The sequence below is a fragment of the Megascapheus bottae genome, chromosome 2 (genome assembly GCF_031878675.1).
Source record: "Megascapheus bottae isolate mThoBot1 chromosome 2, mThoBot2.hap1, whole genome shotgun sequence".
NCBI lineage: Eukaryota > Metazoa > Chordata > Mammalia > Rodentia > Geomyidae > Megascapheus > Megascapheus bottae.
The window spans coordinates 83,264,668-83,287,420 of NC_143510.1; the positions used below are offsets into that span (position 1 = coordinate 83,264,668).

The 22,753-nt window shown below is 42.0% G+C and overlaps 1 protein-coding gene across 1 annotated transcript in view; it reads right to left on the reverse strand.

Moving 5' to 3' along the window:
• Positions 1-22,337, reverse strand: part of Pah (phenylalanine hydroxylase) — a 51,550-nt gene extending 29,213 nt beyond the window's left edge. Inside the window, exons 1-3 of the mRNA XM_090328515.1 lie at positions 22,199-22,337; positions 18,429-18,536; positions 8,217-8,400 (exon numbers count right to left, since the gene is read on the reverse strand). Of these exons, the coding sequence (XP_090184641.1) occupies positions 8,217-8,400; positions 18,429-18,536; positions 22,199-22,258 (352 nt within the window). The 5' untranslated portion in view covers positions 22,259-22,337. The remainder of the gene's footprint in view (positions 1-8,216; positions 8,401-18,428; positions 18,537-22,198) is intronic.
• Positions 22,338-22,753: the final 416 nt, after the last annotated feature.

Consider the following 22,753-nt stretch of genomic DNA (forward strand, 5'->3'; position numbering starts at 1 on the left):
CTTTTCTGTGTATGTGGTATCAAAGAATTGAACCCAGGGCTTTGTGCATGCTAGGCAAGCAATCTACCACTAGTCCACAGTCTTGGCCCTTACTTGTCTTTGTAATGTTTCTCAAAGGATGCAATTTTAAATGATATTCTGTCACCAGACCACCATGAAGATTCTGGTGACTTGACCCTACCTTCCCATAGCTCAGTGAGATCTGAGATAATCAAGCTCTGTTCCAAGTCCAGAGTGGAAGAGGAGGAAGAGGAGGAGGAGAAGGAGGAAGAGGAGGAGGAGAAGGAGGAGGAGGAGGAGGAGGAAGAGGAGGAGGAGGAGGAGGAGGAGGAAGAGGAGGAGGAGAGACTGCAAAGCAGAAGCTGCTTCTCTATCTTTCTAATACCAAGTCTCCACTTTTCCCCCTCTAACACCCACACCACAGGCCCTGCAGGCTCTCCTGCAGATCTTATTCTGAGATCTGTGAGTCCTGTGAAGAACTGACCAGAGGACATGTTAAGAGATGCTGACACCAAGGGCAATGTGGCAGCCTTGTTTATTTTCTGGAAGTGTAGTCCTTATGGTTTTCAGCCTTGTTTATTTTCTGGAAGTGTAGTCCTTATGGTTTTCCATTCCCAACTGCATCCCCCTCAGAGTTTCTCATTCTCCTCTCACCAAAGAAACCACATATTCTGTCACAGACCCAAGCTGGATTGCCTGTGCTGCATGCAGCTGTCCAAGCTGTCCTTCTCTGAAGTGAACAACAGAGGGCAGCAGAGCCAGCATGTTTCCAGCTCAGAGAGAAAAGCAGGGCTGGACTGGGCCAAGAGACTAGCTGTGGACGAATGAATGAATACATGAATGGATGAAACAAAACAAACAACCACAGCAACACTAACCAAAGCCTCTAGAGAACGTGAGTGTTGCAAATATGAAATAGCTAAAAATCTCCACACTTCACCCAAATCTTTGAACACAGGACCTTTTCCATGGAGCCTGTGAAGAGACTACCTTCCAGGCAGCAAAGAGATGGAGTCTAGGAGATTCTGGTAACTTCAGGTCCCCATCATCCACCAGAAAGTGTCCCCAATATAGCCAGGCTAGAGCAGCTGACAAAGCTTAAGGGCTCAGGACAGAAATTTGGGCTCGAAGCATTACTCTGCTACTTTATAGCCTTGAGATTTTAAGGCAGATTTCTTAACCTCTTAGGTCCCCAGCTTCCCATTTGCAGAAGAACTATGAGTGTATGTCCCTGAGGGGCCTGGTGTGTGTGTGGCTGCAAACCTAAGATCATGCATGAATACATGAGTAATCTCAGAATTGGGTTTTCAACACGGTGAGTGCTTTGTTAGTATTCAGTAGTATCATTAATTTCATAGCCATTATTACCATTAGAAACCAAGGGATGAATACAGGCTCACTTACTCTAGGTATTAATCCCATCCAACCTTCAACCCATCCCCTGCCTCCTCCCCAGGCATCAGTTAAAAGCCCCTTGGGGCCAGCCAGTGAGCCATTTGAGACAGAAGAGAGACTCAGGTCAATGTGAGGGAAACTCACCAGCTTCCACCTTGGAGAGACAGAGGATGGCTTAAGAACGAGACTCTGGGTGCTGGGGAGAGGAGCAGTCCAGATCCCCAGGCAGCTCAATTTCTGGCTACCCAGCACAGAGGGCTAGGAGTCTGGAGACACTGGGAGCTAAAGCACAGAACCCCAGTCTGTGAAATGGACAGGGCAACCAAGACTTGGTGATCTCCTGAGCTACAGCAGGCAGATGTGTGCCATCAGGCGCTCTGTGGGAATCTCAGAGATGCCTAAATAGTGGTACCCAACCCATGATGGCAGAGCCACAGGTTTGTATCCTCAGTCTCTTCAGGTGCACTCATTGCACCTTTTCACTTAAAAGGTGATTGCTACTGCAGGGTGCTGGCGGCTCGCACCTCAAATCCTAGCTACTCCGGAGTCTGAGAACTGAGGATCACAGTTCAAAGGCAGCCTGCTCAAGACAGTCCATGAGATTCCTATCTCCAATGAACCAGAAATGGAGCTTCAGCTCAAAAGGCAGAGCACTATCCTTGAGAGAGAGAAAAAAAAAAGGTGAGGGATTGTACCAACGCCCTAAATTCAAGCCTTGGGACCACCACCTACACACACACACACACACACACACACACACACACACACACACACACACACACACACATTATATAGATGACCTTTTTTCCTCTAAAGTGACGTGATTTTGTTTTTCCTTTGTTCTCTTTTGTTGGCAAGCCCACTGCTTTACTCCCATTGTCTCTTAATTCTCAAAGCAGCTCTAGATGACGGACATTATTATTTCTGAGGTACAGAAAGATGAAGTGATTTGCTCAAGTTTACTGAGCTTCACCTGTCCTCTCAGGGGACAAGTAAAAGCAAGACCCTAAGAAACCCTGATGCTTCTACTCCTTTCATGCCAAGCCTCTGGACAGGCACATGACTTTTGAACACCTATGTTCCTCTCGTTTCACCCCCAGGCTCCCCTCACAAGGCTGGGAATAGAGACTGACCCGTGTCACACAGGCCATGGTTTTGAAAACGTTAAATCAGATTAGCTCATTAATGACCTTGCCAAATACCTCAGTGGTGGGCTGGCCTCTGCGAGTCCCTCTCCAGACCACTGGGCTCAGGGTTAATGAATGACTGGGCCGGCTGGTGCAACAGAGGTCTTCTGTGAAACCACAGGCACCCGGTGGTGATTGGGAGGGGGGAGAGGGGAGATCATTAATAAATATTGATTTGACTCCAAAGGAAGCAGCCTGCTGGAGAGCTGACTCTGGACACCCACGTTGTGGTCCTATTAAGTCAGGGTCAACTATTTAGCCCAGACTCCAAGAGATGGCTGATTCAGGGCTATTCCCCAGCCAAAGTCCCCCTCCAGGCCTGGCTGGGGCTTGCTTCCTGACCAATGGGTCAGAGCTGGCCCATTAAATTTACAGCAGTTCACAGCACATACTATGTAAAATCTAGCCCCTTCTCTCTCTCTCGCATAGTCTCCAGCCCCAGGGGTCTTCAGCAAGTAGGCACCCAAGGTTGTTTCCAGCCTGTCACAGGGACAGCAATAAATCCTCCATTTCAGATACCCTGAACAGAAGCGTGTTTTCATACAGACTCCCAGGCTCCTGGACATCTCCTCTGAGGCCATAGTCTCCTGCCCGCATTGAAGCAGATGCCTTGTGGGTCCCAAGAGTCCCTGCGAAGGTCAATACAACGGAAGGGCTACCCACAGCTTGCAGATGAAGTCATCAGAAGGCTTTATTTTTTTTCTCTTTTTAAGTAATATATAGCTGCTTTCTAGAGGGGGAAATACTCTTTAAGGAAGATCTTGGCAAGAATGGAGGAAGAGGAGAACTAGCCGAGGGGACAAGCTTCTCCCTCCTGAATGAGATAATGTTCAAGAATAGTGTCTGTCTCTCTGTATGAATCTCAGAATCTCGGAACCAGATGAATTAAAGGGGCCTAGCACATTAAGTAAGGAGCAGACATGTTGACCAAATATATAGAGTGAGGAATGAGTATGAGGATATCTGTGAATAATCAAAACGCTGGCCTGCTGGGCTGTATATTCCACTCAGCCACCTGAACTGGAACTACTCTCCCCATATTCCTTCAAAGAGGTCACATATCTTAAGGTATCTACTGACAGATGATCCCCTGAGATCTATTACACCTCCAAGTGTCTTCTGAACTTTCACAGTATGCTGAGATCTTAAAAGTAGACTTAGGGTCAATGGGCAAAGGTTCACATGGCATCAAGCTGGAGCTGACTGCGCATAGCACACTGTTTACCTCACTCCAGAGCATCTTGCCTGACCCTGCTTGTTTTTCCATCACTGGAATCCAATCCCTTTACCTCCAAACTGTAGCCCTTTGCAGAGCAAAGCAAAGTTAGAAGTAAATTTAGGACTGAGAAGAGGGTACTAGAATAGACAGGAGGAGGATCAGGAGTGGGGATTGGGTGAGGAGACTCAACTATCTAAATCTCCCATCAGAAATATGAGACAGTCTAAAGTTTCTTGACTCTTTTGGTGCCTTGATTCCTTTGAAAACTTTGCTCTTTAAAAATAAAATAGGTATCCATATCCATATATGATCTTGGGTTGGGGTTCCAGGGCTCCCACAAAGCAGATTAATAAGAAACATCAGCCTTACTCAGTACAGTTCTTGAGAGCAGCAGTATTGAAGAAGAAAAGAGAACACACAAGCGTGGTGGTGGAGGAAGAAAAGAAGTAATTGTAATATACTGCTTTTATGTTCTCACCATAATTATAAGTTCTTTTAGCATAGATAGTTGTGTGAGAAATAATAGAGAGGTATATGCAAGGATATATACCTGCATCCGTACATGTATCCATTCATACATCATACACAAATGTGTGTGTCGATAGACACCGAGATATATAGATATAGAGAGAGATAACATCTGACAGAGAGATAGATATAGACAGACATCGACATAATGACAGACAGATACATACAAACATACATACATATAATATAGGTACATAGATACATCTTTTTCTGTACCTTTTCTGCATAGAATATACAGTTGTTCTTTACTTCCCCACAGGGACCCTTTTTATTGCCACAACATGAGCCAAAAATCTGAATAAATGCCTATTTGCTTTTGGAAAATATCCCCAAAGAGATAAATTTCGAAAAAGATGACCCTAGCCTTCTTTCTACACAAGACAGACAAGGTCTGCTTCCCCTTGGCTTCAGACTGGCTCCTTCTAGGCATTCCCATCCCCCACTCAATGCAACACCATGCCAGTGGCTCAAAGGCACAGGTAAAAGGATTAGTGGATTGATCGCTAGCCAATATTAATGCTCTTTCATGTTGGGTTGAAGAAGGATTTGAGGTCATCAGGAAAGACGGTAGCAGAATAGTCTCAAGTATTCAAAAGACTCTCTGGATTAAAATCCTATTAAACTCTCATCAGCTTCTCCAGGAGGCATTTGAGAAGGTTGGGGTTTCTTTAACATGTCACCATAATTAACCTTCTCTCAAGCTGCTTTTTGGGTGGGAAACTCAAGCAATTAAGAAACTGGAAAACTTTTTATTTTCCATCACCCACATGGCTTTCTGAATGGTTTTTAAAAACCAAGAGTGGAAAGTGGTTTAACTTAATTGATTTGAGGGGGCTCAGATCTCCCACTTGAATCTGCTGTCAGACTCGCCCAGGCGATCCGAGCCTCTCATTAAAGGGACATTGAGTCCAGAGAAAGAATCAAAGGTTCTGATCTACTTCAGTGCTTTTCTTCCTCTGCTCATTCCCTTACCCAGAAAAGGGAGCCTTGGACCCAAACTACAGAAAGAGTGACTCTGCAAAGAGACAGGTGTTTGCCCACTGAAGCCTCTTCTTGCAGACCCAGAATCCCACCAAAATGACCACCGAAACTCAAACATCCCATTTCTGTGGGCCATAGGCACTACAGCATTCACTGCTTCGTTAGCATCTGTTCTATAACAGGTAAAGTCAGGGGGGTTAAGAGCAACATTGTGGGAGAGAGGAACCATTCTAAGAAGGGTCATAAGACACATGTGGTTTTGAAAGAGTTACTGTTAGCTGTTGTTCCTTCCTCACCTGGTCCTTTTGAGAAGCAATGAGGTGAGGAGGCTCCAGGGAATTGAAAGCAATAGATTTAGCCTCTGACAAAGTTGACTATGATTACATGGGACCCAGACATGACAATGGCACTGGTCATTTTGACCCACTAAAGCATCAGACTAGGGAGAAGAAAGCAAATTCTATGGACTCTGTCTCCCATACAGTATTCTCATGTCCCTCTTCTGAGCTTTCTTGGGTGTCCTGTCCCACTTGCTAGCTGTGAGCTCCACATCCATCCTCAAAAATGCTCCCTGTGGGCTGGGAGTTTGGCCTAGTGGTAGAGTGCTTGCCTAGCATGCACAAAGACCTGGGTTCGATTCCTTCGTACCATATGCTTAGAAAAGGCCAGAAGTGGTGCTGAGGCTCAAGTGCTCAAGTGGTAGAGTTCTAGCCTTGAGAAAGTCCAAGGACAGTCCTCAGGCCCCGAGCTTAAGCCCAGGACTGGCAAAAAAAAAAAATGCTCCCTGTGCCTTAAGGTGAGTCATGGCCACCAGTGAAGAATAAAGGCAGCCATGGTGCTTGCCCATCCTCTGAGGTCACATTCCAGTTCTCAGAATCTTTGAAAAAAGAACGGTGTTTCTGTAGACCCTGAGCTCACGGTATTATTAACAACAATGATGGCAAAAGGAAGATGAGAACCTCAATTAAAACCCTTAATCACACTATGCCCTGTTTCCACATATCCATGGTGGTAATTTCATTAATCCTATAGGCCGAGGCTCTTGGTATTCCTGTAGGATAGAGTAGGAGACCGTGAGCATCAATAACTTGCTCAAAGTTGCATATACACGCTAGTTTCAGGCCCCTGGACTCCTGACTTGCACTGGGAAGAATCTCCCTTCAGAGCTTCCAGTTCAAGCTGTAGCCCTCCCTGCAGGCAGCTGGTCCACATACATCTTCCTTGCTCCCCAAGGGGCGCCTGCCTGCCTGTCAACTGCTTTGATTTCCGACCCCAGGGCCCCAGCTGGCCTGCCCTCCACCTGCTCTAACCAGAGACTGGAGCTTGGCCCCAGGATCCTGCAGGTCCTTTGTCCCGAAGGCCCCCACAGCTCCTGTTGGGAGCAGGTGGCCGGAAAGAGGAGGAGAGGCTAGGCATCTGAGACACAGCCTGGGATGCTGAAGGGGAAAGCAGGCAGAAATGGCTGGAGAGAGGAGCATTCCATGCACCCACCCCACAGACCTGAGCCCATCTGCATGGCTGCTCACTCCAGGCAAGAAAAGAACCAGACATGAGCTCCCTGTTGGATTTCTAGTGACAGGAGGAGAAGGACAGGAGAGACCTCCTTGGGGAGAGGAGAAGCTGGGAGACAGGGGAAGCTGCCTTTCAGAAAACAGTTTAGAAGTGTCTCACAGACCTTCCTGTCTGGACTGGCTTTGATCTCTTTAGTCCTCAGACTCAACCTCCTCCATAGCTAGCTAGGATTATAGGCCTGAGCCATGGAGACCCAGATTTCTTTTGTTTCAAATAAATAAATAAATAAACTTTATCATATTATCTATTACCACCAAGAGTAATCACGAGTCAGGCTCTGGTGGCTCATGCATGTAATCCTAGCTGTTCAGGAAGCAGAGATCTGAAGTGCAAGATTTAAAGCCAGCCTGGACAGAAAAGTGTGTGGGATTCTTATCTCCAGTTAATCAACAAGGATCTGGAAGTGGAGGGAGAGGGTGGGGGAAAGGAAAGTGAGTTGAAAACATGAGAAGGGGTATCCATGTACCAGAAGTAATACACCCACTACCTGATGGTAGTAACCCCCCCACACATCACCCTGACAATAAAACACAATAATAATTTTTTTTAAAAAAAAATCTCAAAGTGGAGCTGTGGTTCAAGTGGTAGAGCTGTAGCCTTAAGCGAAAAGCTAAGGAACAGTGCTCCAGCCCTGAATTCAAGCCCTAGTCCTAGCATACATATACACACACAAAAGTGATCTGGATTCGTTATAAGACTACTAAAAGAACATTCAGAAAACAATTGGTGAAATATTTGAATAAGGTCTGACAATTACATAAAGACTGAATTTTAGTATTCATTTCTTCATTTTGATCATTGAATTATGGTTATTAGCATTAACTAACATTTGAAAGATGTTAACATTTAAAGAATCTGAGTAAAGAGTCTACAGAGATTTCTTGCACTATTTTTGCAAATGTTTTGTAAGTCTGGAAGAAAATGAAATAATAAAAAGGGAAAGAAAAAATCTTGTCTCAAGGCATTTCTGTCTGCTAAAATGCTATTTTTATTTTTTAATTGACACAGAAGAACTGTATCTATTCTTAACATAATAAAGACCTTTTTGGATTCATTCCCATGTATCAAAGAAAGGAAAGGAAGGGAAGGAGAGGGGAAGAGAGGGAAGGAGAGAGGGAAGGAAGAAGGGAGGGAGAGAGGAAGGAAGGAAAGAAGGAAGGAAGGAAGGAAGGAAGGAAGGAAGGAAGGAAGGAAGGAAGGAAGGGACTCAACTGCATGCCTATGACATCCTAGGCTCTGTAGATGTCCCTGACCTCATCTTCACACTTGGCTCCCACTACGATTTTCTAATGATGGGGTAAAGTCACGTGCCATGATATTCCTCTGATTCTTACCTGTGTTCTTCTCCTTATCTCTGGAAAGCTCATGAACAGTGGCACCAATGTCATGCCTCAGGATCTTGATGATACTGGCTAGAGCAGGCACACTGCGCTTATCCAGATTGGTAAAAAATTCATACTCATCTTTGTTTAAACGAGAAGGCCGGGATTCAATGTGAGTCAGGTTGATATCGTTCTCCTAGAAGAGAGAAAAGAGGGGGTGTAAAAGAACAGATTAATCTGTCTCTCTGTCTAATCTACCCATCCATCTGTCTGTCCATCCATCCATCATCTGACAGTCCATGAAGAAGTATGCATGTGTGTATGTGCATGTGTGTATATCTATGTGCGTGTGTGCATATATATATATATATCTATATAAATACACTTATCATCCATATCAACTTCCAGGATACTTGCCATAACTTGTAAGTTATGTAGGCCAGTCCTGGGGCTTGAATTCAGGAACTAGCACTATCCTTGGACACTTTATGTTCAAGACTAGCGCTCTGCCACTTAAGCCACAGCACCACTTTTTGGTGGTTATTTTGTACAGAGTTTCATATGTATGCTCTGGCCAGCCTAGACTGGCCAGAGCATACATATTTATGTTTCTCTCTGTAGCTAGGATAGCCGGCACCACCGCACTCGACCACTGTGCTTCCTCCATCACTTGGACTGTCAGGTGCATGCCACCCCAAGCAGCAGTAGCAGAGGGAGGCCCATGTTCTCCAACCCTGGAATCACTTTTTTATCATTGGGTGATATATAGAGAGGTTACAGTTACATTCTTCAAGTAATGGGTACATTACTTCTTGAACATTGCTACCCCTTCCCAAGTTTTCCTCCCACTTTTCCTCCCCCCACTCCTCCCACTCATCTTGTTTTTCCCTTACCTTCCCATTTTCAAATATACAAATAAATGTGTATACAATATACCAGATACCAAAGTCAGATAGAGTAACAACATGAGATAAGCCATAAGGGGGAAGAAAAGAGAAAAGAAATAACTTCACATAGTACATTAAGAACAACAATCATAAAGATAAATCTCTTAGAGCTGGAAGCATAGCCTAATGGTAGAGTGCTCACCTAGCATGCATGAAGCCCTGGGTTCGATTCCTTGGTACCACATAAACAGAAAAAGCTGGAAGTAGTGCTGTGGCTTAAGTGGCAGAGCAGTAGCCTTAAGCAAAAAGTGTCCAAGGACAGTGCCCAGGCCCTGAGTTCAAGGCCCCAGGACTAGCCAAAAAAGAAAAAAAGATAAATCTCTTGTTTCTGTACCCTGGAGTTCATTTCACTTAGCCTCATCTTATATGGCCATATGTACATAGATTTTGAGCTACTGTAATCCTCTGCTAGGAGGATCTTAGACATATACTAATGGTTAAAAGTGAGGGAAACCATGGAGCCTATGTTTCTTTGGAGCTGGCTTACTTGATTTAATATGATTCTTTCCAAGCCTTTCCACTCCCTTACAAATGGTGCAATATCATTCTTAACCTGGAATTATCTTGTCTACCTTTCCTGACAGGGATACAGATAGCACTCCAGGGAATTCTATCAACATTTAAGTGCTCAAGTCATATAGAACACACTCATATCTGCAGCCAGCTAACTTAGCAGGAGGGTCTCAAGAAAAGAGAGAGAAGCTTGAGGGCGGAAGGTGAGAGAGATAGAGAGCACTCTGGACTCTCTCCCTTGACAAACACAGATCACTTCTTAAACAAACCAAAGAGCAATGTCACAATGCCATCTATTCTTGGCTCAGGACAAAAGGAGACTGAAAGTTCTGCCTGCTGTTTACCTATGTTGAAATTTTTAAAGAAAAGACAGCCAAGTCATCGCCTTGCACAGAGCCAAGAACAAGAACAGACACAATTTTGGTGTGCTTATTTGTGAGGGAGTTTCAGCCAGAAGGGGGGAAGGGAAGAAGAGGATGAAGAGCCTTGTGTAGAAGGCAGCAGAAGTGGAGATGCTCACCACTCATGACCCACCCCTGAAAGCAGTCACTTACACACACACACACACACACACACACACACACACTTCCTGGTTCAGAAATAACCAGGAAAAAAATTGATAACCTATAATTCCATTTCCCTAATGCTAGTGATTTGCCTGATGGGGAGAATTAAGCTTCTCTCCAAAGTCTCTAAGCTGAATAAACCCCCATGAAAAGAGAATGATTAAGGGTACTTGGTATAGTCACTTGGTAGAAGATCACTGAACTATTAAAAAGCACCAGTATTTGTAAAACCTTATACACAATACCCTCAGATGTATTTCAAGTGAGTCTACAGGTAGTGAGCTGAGGACTAGTCTTGTGACCTTCTTTCTATTTTTTTAAATCATAGGTTAATTTTTCTAAAAATATTAATCACTTTTATTATGAAACATTATTTCCTCAATTGTTGTGATAAAATCTTGGAGAAATGATTATTATGGATTTAGATATATAATAATTAAAGCAATTATTCTCTTTCACCCCCTCCCTAGAAAATGGCTAGAATAGAATATAAAGATGGGGATTATAATGAGATCATATGAAATGTATTATTTGTCAAAGTCTTAGAAGTGAGAAGTTTCTGGTTAAGTATGTAGTGAGAATCCAGTTGGATTTAAAAAAAAATGATTTCTTTTGCATTTGAATCAGTGTAATGATTAAACCTCAGGTTTGGCACACAATTTCCTTGTTGGGTTATTTTTTTCTTGACTAATCAGGATAGATCCTTAGAAACCAGTAATTCTCATTGCTAAAAAAAGCTTTTGAAGTTAATTTCCAAGTCTGTTTAGGGTTATGGGTTTAGTAATGAGTGTTTATTGTGAATCAAGAGCTCTCTGCAGGCTTACAAGGTAACTCAAATCTTAGGTAAGGAAACCAGGAAGAACTCTGGAGATCACTCCAAACAGACATTTGTAAAAGGCAAGAAAGGTTTGAACTTCTCAAAAGAACAATACAATTTAGTCACTTACCCAAGAATTCATTTGTACACAAAGCATGTCATTATGTAACCTTCATTAATCTAGACCTTGGAGGAGAAATTGTAGGGTAAGGTGAAATGAATTACCTACTTCACTGAGAACAGATTCTTTGGGTTGGCATTCCCAAGGAAAACATTTTGAAGACAGCTTAGAAGCAAGTAAAAACTGCAGATTCACAATGATGAAAAACTGACTTGTCTTTCTGGATCATTTAAGTTCTATGTCATTTTCAGTCAGCAGTTGTATACATCTATGGAGAAGAATGTGATGTGTTGACCCGTGTGTGCATTGTTAATGATCAAGTCAGGCTAGTTAACAGATCCATCACTCCAAATATCTATCCATTTTTGAATTATGAAACCATTTCAATGCTTCTAGCTATTTTGAAATATTCCTACATTATTAACTATAGTCACTCTCCTATGAAATGACTTTTTTCCCATATATTTTTATTGTAATTAATAGAAGGGTTACATTATATTCACCAGATAGAAGGTGCATTACTTCACAAACATTGATAGCCTTTCTCATGTCTTAGTCTTCCAATTGAGGGTCTCCTCCCCTCCTTTTCCATTTAATTTTATGGGGACAAGGGGAGAATGTTATGGAAAGAGTGGGAAAGGTTGGGGGCTTTGGAATTCTGATTTTGTTGAAATTCTGATTTTGTTCAAATTCTGATTGTGTTATTCAGTACCTCTGGATACACTTATCAGCCATTCTGAACTTTTGTTGTGTTCGAATAAATATAACTTTATTATATGAGAATGAAACAGTGGGAAATCCCCTAGAACAATTTCAATTTGGTTCATGGATACATTACAGTTTGAGTCTGAAGTGTCTCCTGCAGGCTTGATTGTCAGCTTATGGGCTTGGAGGGGGGGTGGATCATAAGGGCACTGGATCCATTAATGGATTAATCCATCCCCAGTTGGAATTCAATGGGTTATTGGCAGGTGATGGAGACTTAGGAAGTGGAGATGAGGAGGAGGAGGTAGGTCCCTAGGGGGTAAATGTTGAAAGGCTACACCTTGTCTCTCCTCCCTTCATTGGTTTGTCCATTGCCTGGTCGCTTTGAGGTGAGACCTATTACCTTGCTCTGTACACTTGCTTCCCATGATGCTCTGCCTGACCCCAGGTTCACAGCATGGGGTAAGCTACCCAGGAATGGGTATCACTGGCAGCATGAGCTGAAGTGAACATCTCTTCAGTGGTTCATCTCAGTGATGGACAAGTGACTCACACAGAATGCTCAGGGCATTCTCATTGCATTCTATCTCAAGTGTGTAGATCCCCTTGCGTGGAGTTTTGTGTGTAATGAGAGAAGGAAAGGCTGGGCAGGATGTGAAATACAACTAGCCTGGGAACAGAGTTCCATCACATGCCTTGGACTAAACTTAATTTTTATCTTGAGCTCTTTCAGAGGTTTCCAGGGACAACAAAGACATTTATAAAGAATCTCCCAAGGACATTGTAATTGTAAGCAGAAACTGGCAATAATCTATCAAGTGCTTTTCTAGGGAGTGAGGTGTAATATGAGCAGATAAAATCCTTGCCCCCATACAGTTTATCATCTCAACAAAGGAGGTAAACAGTAGCTATAGTAAATAAATAAAATGTGCAGACTTTAGGTGACAACCAGCTCCATTAAGAAAAACAGAGCAAAAAGGATCAGACACAGTAGGGTCACAACCAAGGCACTCTCTTAAATTGGAGAACCTGGCGTAAATGGATGTATTCCTAGAAATCATCAGTATGCCTAACTGAGCAAAGATAATATAAGAGCAAGCAATGAAATTGAAATGGAATAAAAGACCTCCCATCCAAGAAAAGCCTTGGACCTGACTGATTTACAGCAGAATTCTGTAAGACCTTCAAAGAAGAACTAATATGAACCCTGCTCAAACTCTTCAATGAAATAGAAAAGGATCATTACCAAACTCAGTCTGTGAAGCCAGAATTACACTCATTCCCAAATCAGAAAGGGACTCATCAAAGAAGGGGGAGTATGGGAGCCTATTTCTTTGATGAACATAGATGGAAAGCTTTTCGATACATTTCCATCTAATCAAATTCAATAATTAGCCATAAAAATCATATTCAGGATCCAGGAATGCAAAGCTGTAACATACATAAATCAATAAATGGAATACAGCACATCAACAGAAGTAAGATCAAGAACTACACGATCATATCAATAGATGCAGAAAATGCTTCTGCCAAGATCAAACACTCCCTTACGATAAAAGCTCTGCAGCAGCTAGGAATACATGGAGCATTTCTCAAAATCTTTTCTTTGTTGCAATTTTTTTTGTTGTTAATGTTCTCAGTAAACATTTTACTGGCCCACAGCCAAGACCATCCTCATGATTCACCCTGGATCTAGGCCTGTGCTTCAATCTCAGGATTCACAGATACCTCTCAAAAAGTCCAAAGCTCAAAGTAGCAAATGCTGTGTATCTTCCCAGTTACACTTACGCTTACGTTGGCAGACAGAAAAGGAGTCAAGGGTTCAGCCACTTGACCACTGCTTGTTTATTCTCTCTGGCGTAAATCAACTGTTCTTCCGTCATAGATGTACCTCTCTATTCCTTTCAGATAGAACTCTTGTATCTCTATGAAATGTCCCCTGACCTCCTCAGCCTCAGGTCTGGATTGACAATGTTCATAGCTCAGGTGAGCACTGGATGCCAGTGGTTCACAATTGCTCGTTAATGTGGTCTGGGAGTTCTACAAGGACAAAGAATGGTTTTCCAGCTCGCTTCAGGATCCCCATCAACTACAGGATCTAACAACATACCCCAAAATGAATACTTAAATTACAATGTAACAATAGGAAAGTGTTTCTAGGACTAGGTTAGGGCACAGGAAGGGGGTGTAACACATATACATTGTGCCCTTTCTGTTTGTTACCAAAACAAATTGCCAAAGTTGTTTTGGCCAAATTGGCCAAAAAAAGTGAAGAGTGAATTCTGAAGCAATTTTTAGCTGTCTATATCAAGTTTTTGGTAACTTGATTAGTCAGGAGCTCTATGATTCCACAAAATAAATAAACGATGCTAATTGCAGAAATGAAACTACCTCTGAAATAATCTCAGCGGTCAGAGCTCTGTACATCTGCTTCTTTACTTGCTTCCTGCTCTGGAGAATACATGGAAAAGTGACTCCTTAGTAGGGTGTTGAAAGGCAGTAGGAAGCTTATTCATTAGGACTTTCCCCTGGAACTTGCTTCTAATTTTGTAGCTCATTACTAAGTCTTTTTTTTCCCTGAAGATTTGCAGAGGCTGTTTGCCTAAGAAAGCATGACACATGAGCCAGTGGGGAGCTATGGAGTATGTTTCTATCAAAGTAATACGTATGCCAAGTAGTGAGAGTGAAAACAATCTATGGGGGTGGTGGAATGTTCATAGTTTAACAGACAGAGGATGCAATGTGTTCCTCCACATTTGACTTTAAATCAGAATATTTATTTTGATCATCACTCCGTATTCCACACAACACCTGCAAACAAGGTAATGCACAGCTCTTTTGGAAATACCAGTCCTACTGAGTTGCATTCTGATGTAGTTATAAAAGGACAATCTAATGACAGGCAATAAGATTTTAAGGGATGATGACTTTAGAGCTGACCACTTCAGGCAGAGAAGCAAACCTGGCCAACCAAAGAAGTCTGCTTATATATTGCAGAACTCTCTGTTTCCTTATTTGATAGTCTATGATGCTTTGATAGGTTCTACTGGAAGATATTTGTATATGTGTCTGAAACATTACACTCACAAATACATATGTATGTATATATAAGAATATATATTTATAATACATAGTTATTGTTACTGAAAAGGTGGTAGGTAACTGTTCAGAGGCTTTCACATGTACTCAGTCACTTAATTCTCAGAACTACTAATCAGATACTATTATTATTATTATTATTATTATTATTATCAGTTTACAGATAAGGGCTGAAATACAAGGAAGGCAGGAGCCCTCAGAGCCACAGCTTTATCTTCCCTCAATCCATGACTTTGAATCTCCCAACAGGTTGACTCAGTTTGTAAAGACAATGGGCACAGAATGACATATGACATTTTACACAACTAGAAGAAACTTACTGAATGCTTAATTATATTTCCCTGGCCGGGAAGATGGTAGGATATCTAGGAATAGAGGACAATCTGAAAGGACTATTGTCCTGAATCACCTAAATTTTTTCCTTAAAGGGCAACAAAATGTTAACTTCTAATGTTTGATGTCATGCATGAAAAAAGTAAGAGTACATTCAAATGTTAGTAGTGTTTAGTTTTGAATACTGTGAATACAGGTAGCTAAGGCTATTTCAATTTGAAAGCCTGTCTGAAAAAGATAGATAGACAGATATACATACACATACACACACGCACACGCATGCATGCGCGCACATACTCCATCCACTTCTGGTAATTTATTATTTGTGGTTTATCTATTAGATTGTATACATCCTCTTTGTTTACTATTATTTGATCTCTTAGCTCTGACTTTGGCACAAGGTACAACCTTTCAAGAAGGAAATCTGATTAAGTGTAAAACACCAAGGCTAAACAGTTGCACAGAGCCTAACTCAGTCATGCTCCTTCTCATTCAGAAATAGCTAATTGTCTTTTCCACACATCACGTGCTCTCCTCAGCCATCCATCTATCCTGTCCCCCTATATTTCATTTTCTTTTTTTAAAAAATGTTTTCTCATCCTAGGGCTTGAACTCAGGTCCTAGGAACTGACCCTGAACTTCTTTTCCTCAAGGCTAGCACTCTATCACTTGAACCACAACTCCATTTCCTTTTGTTTCTTTGTTTTGGTTTGGGGGAGTAGCTCGTTGACAATAGTCTCATGGACTTTCCTGCCTGGACTGGCTTTGAACCATAATCCTCAGATCTCAGCCTCTTGATTAGCTAGGATTACAGATGTGAGCCACCTGTGCTCAGATGCATTTTCTAAAAAAAACCCTATGGATGTACATAAAATTAAAAGGAGAGAATTGAGGTCACTCAGCAGAAGAGTGTGTAAGCTGTTGAAATCTGGCAGCAAAAGACCTCACCCGAATTCGGAATATTAAAAACCAATAATGCCATTAAAAGCCAATATTGATACATTATTGTACATGAAAGACCAGACCATGCAAAATCTCAGGCTCCTGAGTAGCTAGGTTAAAGGTGTGAGTCAAATCTCCTTAATTTAATATCTAATATATTTGAACATTCTAATATCTCAACTTCAGCTACCACATTACATGTAATCTTCCTAACTGTTTAGGTTCCTCTTGTTTGTGACAATTTTTCAGTCATTTTGAGGACTGCCTCTCAGATATGTTGAAGAAAGACCTTCCATTGGGGTCCATCTAAGGATTTCCCCTTGGTTAGATTGGGGCTTTGAGTTTGGAAATATTAGAAAATACGGATAAGGTGCCATTTTTATTACATTATGTCCAGGATACATGTCATCAACTCTATGATTTCAGTGATGTTGGAATTTATTTTGTGGGGGGAGGGTCATGGGGCTTGAACTCGGCCTGGGCGCTGTCTCTGAGCTCTTCAGCTAAAGGCTACCGCCCTACCCTTGAGCCAAGCCCCACTTCCCATTTTCTAGTAGTTAATTGGAGATAAGAATGGCAGGACCTTTTGTGCCTGGGCTGGCTTTTAACCTTGATCCTCTGATCTCAGCCTCCTGAGTAGCTAGGATTATAGGCGTGAGCCACCGTGCTCATCTGAAATTGTTTCTTTTAGGTGGTGTTGATCTCAGTCACCTGACTGAAGCATGTTTACCCGCCTTTTTCACCAGGACATGACTCTTTTCCTCCTCCCTCTATAGTTGCTCTTTGGAGGGAAGTCTCTCTGAAACCCATGCTTCAGGATGGGAATTACTTGCTCCCTCTAGAAAGATAGAGAATCTGCCTAAATTTGTTGAAATTCTTCTATAAGAGAAATCTGTATGTTCTCTATTTATGTACTCATCACTAGATTTAATTTTCCTAAAGAACTCAGAGTAGCATTGGGCCCTGCTTAATGCTATAGCACTTGTCTACATGCATAAGGCCCTAGGTTTGATCCTCAGCACAACAACAACAACAAAAAGAAGCCATGCTGAACTAAAGCCTAAATGCACCCTAAATTCCATTTCAAGATGCTAATAAGTGTTCCTCAAATTCAGAGCATTTACAGTAATAAATAGTACATACATTTCCCATTTAGAATGACATAGTATGTATCAAAAATAAAGTACTCATTAAAAAGAAAGATACCATTGAGGACCAATGGGTCATACATGTACTCTTAGCTAGTCAAGAAGCTCAGAGCTGAGGATTGTGGTTCAAAACCATCCTGGGCAAAATAGACTATGAAGTTTTCATCTCCAATTAAACATCACAAAAAGCTGGAAGTGGAGCTATGGTTCCAGTGGTAGAGAGCTACCCTTGAGGAAAAAGAAAAAAAATTAAAAACATCCAAGTTCAAGCCCTAGGACTGTACAAAAATGAAATAAAATAAATCACTTGAAATGATATAATCTCAAGTTTCTCTAGCACATGGATCATGGAACCACTTTGGTTATAACGACATCTAGTAATATCTTCAAAAGCATTGGATACTTTCTAGAACACAATTTGGGGCCAACCTGGTTGAAGGAAGAAATAGTATCACATATGTTAACTTATACCCAGATGTAGACAATAATTAATATTAGTTTAGTGAATGAAATAATTAACAGCTCCTTTCATGTTGTTGAATGGTTAACCATAATTACATATAAACACATCTAAGTTTGTTCTTTGATCAAAACTGGAGACTGAACACAAGAGTGAGTCTTCATGCTCGCTAAGCAAGTGTGCAATCTCTTGAGCCACTCTCTCGGTCCTCTTGTGTCATTAGCTTGCTTTATCAGATAGAATCTCATGTTTTCTCTGAGCCAGTCTCAGACCACAATCCTCCTGCCTCTTCTTCCATAGTAACTGTGATTACTGGGGTACTTTACCATGCCTAATCCACAGAACACATAATACTCTGGCAAAGGCCCAAGTAAAGCTGAGAAGGCATGAAGACACTAAAGGTCCAAGAGATGGAATAATTTAAGGGAGTCACACAGTTGGTTAATGTAAAAACTTGGGCTAAAAAATCAAGTTTTCCAATTTCAGATCCCGCTTTTATTCTGCAGCTGACCACTAGAAAATGCCAAAGAACCTTGCTAGGCCATTATCCAAAAACACAAACAAAGCACTTACTTCAAATAAACGCAAGACTTTGGCCAGTGCACCAACTTCTTCTTTGAGAGAAAATATCAGTGATACGGCACCATGTTGATTGGAGTTGTCTTCAATATAGCTTGTTTCCTACAGGGTTATAGATGCTTGGTTAAAATGCTTTCCACAGCGGAATCGTTCATTTCTATGAAACTTTCAAGGAAAAAGTCTTAGCATACATTGAGTTACCACAAGAGATTCTATATGGAATCAATTCTAGTCGGGCATAGTGGCTCATGCCTGTAATCCTAGCTACTCAAGAGGCTGAGATCTGAGGATCAAGGTTCAAAGCCAATCCGGCACAAAAGGACCTGAGATGCTTATCTCCAATAAACTACTAGAAAATGGGAAGTGGGGTGTGGCTCCACTGGTCATCTGTCCAACCCATAAATCCTCTCTCTGTTAATGAGCACTTGCTGTTCATTTATGCCTTTGAGAGATACAAATATGAATAAGCCTGTGCCCACCCTTCAGAAGGTAAAAAATTCGTGGCTTAGTAGATGCACTTACAACAAACCAAGGTATCCTTAAAGATGACATAATGCAGTATAAAATATGTCCCAGGAAAACATTGAAGAATACAGCATGGAAAGAATCAAAAAGAGAGGAAATACTGGGGGGGAAAAAACCTGGCCAGGAGCATGGCCTTGTGGTAGAGTGTTTACCTTGTATGTACAAAGCCTTGGGTTCAATTCCTCAGTGCCACATACACAGAAAAAGCTGGAAGTGGTGCTGTGGCTCAAGTGGTAGAGTGCTACCCTTGAGCAAAAAGTGTCCAAGGACAATGCACAGGCCCTGAGTTCAAGTCCCAGGACTGGCAAACACCTCACTCTATTGCCTAGAAAATAAATAAAAGTGAGGGAAAATATGGATGAGGGGGAGAATGAGAATGTTGAAGTGGTGACATTGACCAAGATGCATTGTATTTATAAATTGTGCCATTGAATGGCAACTCCTTCGTACAATTACTTAAAGAAAGTAACATTTAAAAATCAGAAACAATCCCTGGCTTTTGTGCCTAAAGACTTGATTTGGAATCTTTGCTTTTCCATTTACCACCTGGACCACTTTGGCAAGTCACTTAGCCTCATGTATTCCCTATAAAACTCCATTTCCTATAAAAATAAGTTTTCTGATTTTCCTCTGTATAACTCCATCCTGACACATCATATGGCCTGGCAAAACAGCTTTCAGATGACAAAAAGAAGAAGAAAGGAAAGGAGGAAGGGAGGAAGGGAGGAAGGGAGGAAGGGAGGAAGGAAGGAAGGGAGGGAGGGAGGAAGGAAGGAAGGAAGGAAGAAAGGAAGGAAGGAAGGAAGGAAGGAAGGAAGGAAGGAAGGAAGGAAAGACATCTATTAAGAAAAAAAAAACAGCCATGGGGACTTCAGCCTAGGATCTTAGTTATTGATAGGTGAAGACCTGGGGGAAAATAAAGTTGACATTTCAACCAATATTTGGGTTTGATGAATGTGCCTGTCATTCCAACAACATGTAAAAAATAAAAATGCACAAAAGGGAGGATCACAGTCCAGCTTGACCTGGGTGGGCACAAAGTGAACCCTAATCAAAAATATCCAAGACAAAAAAGACTGATGGATCAGGCTTACTTCACTTAATATGTGAGAAGTAATGCACCTACTACCTGGTGAATATAACTGTAACCCCTCTATATATTACCCTGACAATTAAAAAAGAAAAAAGAAACCAAAAAAAGACTGGTGGAGTGGTTCAGATAGTAGGGCATCTGCATAGCTAGTTCAGGGCCCTGAGTTCATTATAATACCATGTAAAAGAAAAGAAACAAAAAAGGAGTTTAAGTAAAATGATAATCAAATTATATAAAAACAATACAAATATTATACATATACACGAATGACTTGTCAGTCTTGGCAAAAAAAAAAATCTCAGGGAGACATTAAATTCCTCCTGTATGCTGGACTTGCTAGAACAGACTCACAAATATATAAACATACACAAATAATCTACCAGAAGATAGATGCCTTTAGCTAAATAACAAAGAATGTCAAAGATGGAACACATACACCAGGCATGTGGCACCAGACCAATGAGAATAGTCCAGAGTTTACTGAAATACTTCCTGAAGCCATGAAAGAATACAAACTATTCTCCATGTGCCCGCCGATATGCCGCATGCTCCTAACACTGGGAGGAAGTAAATGGACAGAACAATCACTCTCTTGTAAGCAAGCTAACAAAATTAATGGGAATGGGTGTTATACCATCTCAACAAGAAGAGGCTATGTTGGGCAGATTCTTATCAGTGACTCAGAATAATAAATCCTGCATGAATGCCAATGACCCTTAGGACGAAATTCTTTCCATTCAGAGAATTCAAAATTTCCCAGAACCTCACATGAAGCAAGGTCACAGGGGATGCCAACAAATGGGTTACAGAGAATATCAACTAAATTAAAAGACGGTTACATATCTCTACTTGGACTACAATGTCACCTTTCTAAAGAGATGCTTCATGTCGAATTTAATATCCCAGATATTGATTTGAATGTGTCCCATTTAACTTGGAACTAGGAAGGACTTCTTATTCTTATTCTTATTCTTCGTATTATTATTATTATTCAAGCCAACAGTAAGCCAGAGAAAGGGTAAGCAACTGCTTAGTTAATGAAATTAGACCCTTTTTGATTCTGCCTACTATGGATAAATCATAACACTGCGGACTCCGTTCTCTCTTCTAATCCTTGCCAGAGCTGTGAACTGAAGGCTAATACTTCAGTCTCCTTTTTTTTTTTAAACCAGGATACAAGAAACTTTTAGTCATCTCTGGGTTTCTCAAAATGACAAAGGATTTCCCTGTTTCTAGTTCACTTTGCCTCTTTGACCTCCCAGAAAAAATAAGATACCCTTCAACAGCTGCCACCTCTTTGCACATTGAATTCTCCTGAACTTCAAGCATTAGGCTCCATTTTCAGAAGTCATTCTCTTAGGATCAAAAGCAAGCCAGCCCAGGGTTCTGCACTCTTTGATTATGTCAACTCTGCCATGAACCCTCCATGTCCTGGAGGAAAGAAAATGTTCTCCCCGTCCTACATGGAACCCAGGTCACCTGGAGTGTCTTGAATCTCAGAATCCAGCAGCCTCTGGTGAGCATCTAAGTCAAGTTAACAGGTTCAAATCTTCACCACAAGAAAAAGACAGCAAATCTTAGATGACACTTTCATTCTGGTGCCATCCCAGAAGCAAACCTATAGGCAACTCCTGATCATCTTCCTCTCTGTTCAATTTCTACCTCTTCTCTGTCTGAACTTCCAAATGCTCTTTATGCCTTACCTTCTCCCCAAAGTGAAAGAGTGATATGGTTGCTAACCTCTCTACCATTTCCATATCTGGTTGAGAGTTTGTCTAAACATCACAGGAAGGTTCTAGAAGGATCCCATCGTGCACACCAGATCATTAAGGACCAACCCTTATAAATGCACAGAATAGAAAGAAGGTAACAGAGGACAGTGACTTTGCCAGAATCATGTAGGTTGATGGCAGTTCAGAAAATCAGATTCTCAACCACTGAATCAGTGCTCTTTCTGTCCTGAAAACAATCTGCTTCTGATCAGGAAGCAGTTGTTGAGGACAGCCTTGTCTGTTGCCTGCCTGTTAAATGACCTCGGAGCTCTGGATGGATCACCCAAACACATGAACATCAGGATTCCTAGATCTCTCACAGCCCGGGAGTCAAATCCACCCACCCAAGAGGCCAAAGCTAACCCTGACCTCACCTGTCCAAAATCAGAAAGCTTCCGGCTGAAGGCTCGATTCTCCAAGACCACGGCTGACATACTGACTCCCAACAAATGAGGTCTCTTTTCCAGGCAGCAGGACCGGGCAGATCTGTGCCCAACACGTGGAGACTGAGCGTTTTAAACTGGCATTGCAGAGGACAAGGAAAGCTTCCAAAAGGTGTGTCCCCCAGGCAGGAGTAGCCAGCTCAGTCACGCCCCCAGTAGGTGTTGTCCTGACGCAATGTGCCAAGGCAGCAACCATCCCACGCCAGGTCACCTGTCCTGGACTGTTGGAGAGGGGAGAGATCCAGAAGGGTGTGGCAAACACAAAAGGGAGCCCTTGGCAGCCTGCCCTGGACAGAAGGAAGAAGCCAAAGAATGCAAAGCCACCTGTGCTCTAGCCATTCTGAGGCAGGCTGGGGACTCCTGGGGGATCCTGGGTGTGGATTCTATACCATGGGAACAGCCTGATGCTGTTGACACATTATTAAGACAACTGCCCTGTTCACTCATAGAAATAGAACCAGGATCCTAAATAAAATGTTGTTGAGG